The sequence below is a fragment of the Olea europaea genome, chromosome 20 (genome assembly GCF_002742605.1).
Source record: "Olea europaea var. sylvestris chromosome 20, O_europaea_v1, whole genome shotgun sequence".
Lineage (NCBI taxonomy): Eukaryota > Viridiplantae > Streptophyta > Magnoliopsida > Lamiales > Oleaceae > Olea > Olea europaea.
This window is the reverse complement of record NC_036256.1, coordinates 424,396-427,264: the sequence shown is the minus strand read 5'-3', so window position 1 is coordinate 427,264 and position 2,869 is coordinate 424,396. Positions and strand designations below refer to the sequence as shown.

General features: G+C 36.8%; 1 protein-coding gene across 1 annotated transcript in view; it reads left to right on the top strand.

Annotated features, from left to right (window-relative positions):
- Window positions 1-255: 255 nt before the first annotated feature.
- The window catches only part of LOC111369269 (beta-arabinofuranosyltransferase RAY1), a 7,255-nt gene continuing 4,641 nt past the window's right edge, over window positions 256-2,869 (top strand). The window contains exons 1-5 of the mRNA XM_022990719.1: window positions 256-421; window positions 516-862; window positions 1,255-1,507; window positions 1,585-2,358; window positions 2,533-2,867. Coding sequence (XP_022846487.1) covers window positions 374-421; window positions 516-862; window positions 1,255-1,507; window positions 1,585-2,358; window positions 2,533-2,867 — 1,757 coding nt within the window. The 5' untranslated portion in view covers window positions 256-373. The remainder of the gene's footprint in view (window positions 422-515; window positions 863-1,254; window positions 1,508-1,584; window positions 2,359-2,532; window positions 2,868-2,869) is intronic.

The following is a 2,869-nucleotide window of genomic DNA, read 5'->3' as shown; positions in this document are numbered from 1 at the left end:
ATAAATTAAAAAAAAAAAAAAANCAAATTCAATAATGTTTAGCAGCCTAACTGAATTTTTATTTATAAATTGGTTAACTACTCAACATTTGACGTTTTCCTTAAAAATGTAGCTTTCGTTTTTGTCGTTATCTAAGAAAACATGGGCAGTGCTAGATGCACCAACTTCCATTGACGAGTGTGAAGATTCAAAATTGTGACGGGTCACATGCTTCTCCCTTTGCCACCGGGCTTTTCACGGCGGTGTTGGCGGCCAAACGTGGAGGTGGTGGCCTTTCCACTCTTCTCAACACCCCTTTTTCCTGTGGAAATCCCCTCAAACCACACAGAGTTTCTATGTTTTATAAACCCAAACAAGAAAAAGAACATCAAAAATGGAAGTTCAACATTCTTTTCTTTTACGCTATATTTATTACAGGAAGGTGAATTTTTTCCCTACTCTTTAGATTCTGTGTTTAAATAACTATTACATGTAATTGCATCTCTAATCAATTTAGTCATTTTTCAAATTTTCAGACAATGCAAAGTGGACTATGGCTAGTTTGGTTTTGTGGGTTTTTCTTGATAGGTGTTTCCTTATACAACACCCAAATGCTTCTGCCTTCTTCTTTCAAAAATCACATCAAGAAACCAAGCTTTTTCAGAAATGATTTAGCTGATTCAAGTAATCCCACAATCACCATATTTACTGCACCGAGGCCTTTTGTTGGTTTAGTTGGGGAAAGGCAGGTTCTTGCTATTCAATCATGGCTAAGTTTACCTGAAAATGTTAATATTGTTCTGTTTAGCCAGGACTCCTCTGCTATCTCTTTTGCAGATGAATTTGGTTCTCGGGTCTCACTCGAGCCTAATATTGATTTCACGTAAGGGTCAACGATATTTTTATTCGATTATTGTTTATCTTATAATGCTGTGCCCCTTTTTTAGAGGAATTTAGTGTTGATTAATGTAATTAAATCTAAGGTGCATAATCACTGTAGAAGCTGCTAAATTATGTTTTATATGGCTGAGTTAAAAATAGTGTTTGTAATTAATTAGCTAAGCAAGAATGAGTTTTTTCGATTTGATTTATCTAATTGCAGTTCCAAAGATATAATCCAGGCCAGTGGCTAGCTAATAAATGGATAGGGCTTTTGTGTGGATGAATTTTCTGATTTTCCTATTATGGTGAACAACTTTGTATGGTGCTTTTCAATTAGCTAGGAAATATCTCAATTTACTGTAACACTTGTTCATGGTTTGAAATTCTGTTCAGGTTTCTAGGTACCCCTTTTTTTCATACGATGGTTGCAAGGTCCCTGGCATCATCATCAGATATTTCTGTATTGATTGATCCTGACACAATTCTTCTACCGGACTTTATTTCCACTCTTGAGTATGCTTACAAGCTTGATCAAGACTGGCTTCTTGTTGCTTCATCACAAACTATTTCCCATTTTCCTTTCCTTTTAGACTCAAATAAGAAACATTGGATAGCCGATGATGGTAAGCATATTGGAATTCATAAGGTATGAAGGAATTAGTTTTGGATTTAGACTGGATGGGACTTGAGAAATTTAATTTTAACATTTTGCTCTTCCATCAGCTGCAGGAGCTTCTTGCTCAGAATTCTCACCTTAAACCATGTGAAGATAGAATGCTTATGGCGTGGAACAATGGAGATGTTCCTCTTCACTATGGCGTCTTACCTCCATTCCTGTATGGAAAGGGACTCCACAACCATTGGATTCTCACTGAAGCCCTGTCGTCTGACTTTAGGCTTGTACTTGATGCAAGTTGGACCATTTCGAATTTCTACATTAATGATCTTGACCAAGAGAATAATTTGTTGATTGAAGGTTTTAATGTTTCCAATTTTGAGAAGAGAAGTTGGGAGATTATTGGCAATTCCCATCTAGGAAGGCTGTACGGGTCGATTTCGTTGCGTGAAGAAAATTATTCTAACCTGTTTAGATTTCTCGAATGTGGTGGGAACTATCTTCTTGTAAATACCTCAAAAAACATTGTTTATTCGTTGGGATACAAGAGATCACTGAGCTTAAGGAAAAAGGGCATCTCCTTATCGTCAATAGAGGAGGAAATTCTGGATTGTGTTAATGTTGTTAAATCACTTGACAGAATAAAGGGATGCTCTGTGAAAGACCAGTTAGAGCTGTTAACATCAATTTCACTTCCACTCTCCTTAGAAACTCTACTGTCAAATCGTGCTAATCAGAATAAGACCATTGTACTAGCTATTGCTGGATACAGTTACAAGGATATGCTAATGAGCTGGGTGTGCAGGCTACGCCACCTGCAGCTCGAAAATTTTTTGGTCGGTGCTCTTGACCATGAAATTTATGGTTTTGCAGTTTTGCAGGTAACTTGCACCATGACTCAACATTATAATAAACAAGATTTTAACTTCTTTCTATTTCTTGATCCTATCCAAGATTTGCAATCCTCCCCACCCAGCGTGCACTTAACGTTGTTCATGAGCATGAAGGTTTCATGTACACATAATATTAATGCTTTTCTATCTATGTGATGCTAGGGTCTTCCTGTTTTCAAGTATGCAAATCCTCTAACAAACATCAGCTTTGATAACTGTCATTTTGGAACGGAGTGCTTCCAGAAAGTAACTAAAGTCAAGTCTAGAGTGGTTTTGCAGATATTAAAGCTCGGATACAATGTGCTCTTGAGTGATGTTGATGTGTATTGGTTTAAGAATCCATTGCCCTTTCTTAGTTCTCTTGGTCCTGCAGTTCTTCTAGCACAGTCAGATGAACACAACATAACAGGTACTCGTTCCAAGTATTCAACTTTAGAGACCTATTTTTCTAATAGAACTAATACACCCAAAGAAAATAAAATGAAAAGGACTGAAAAGT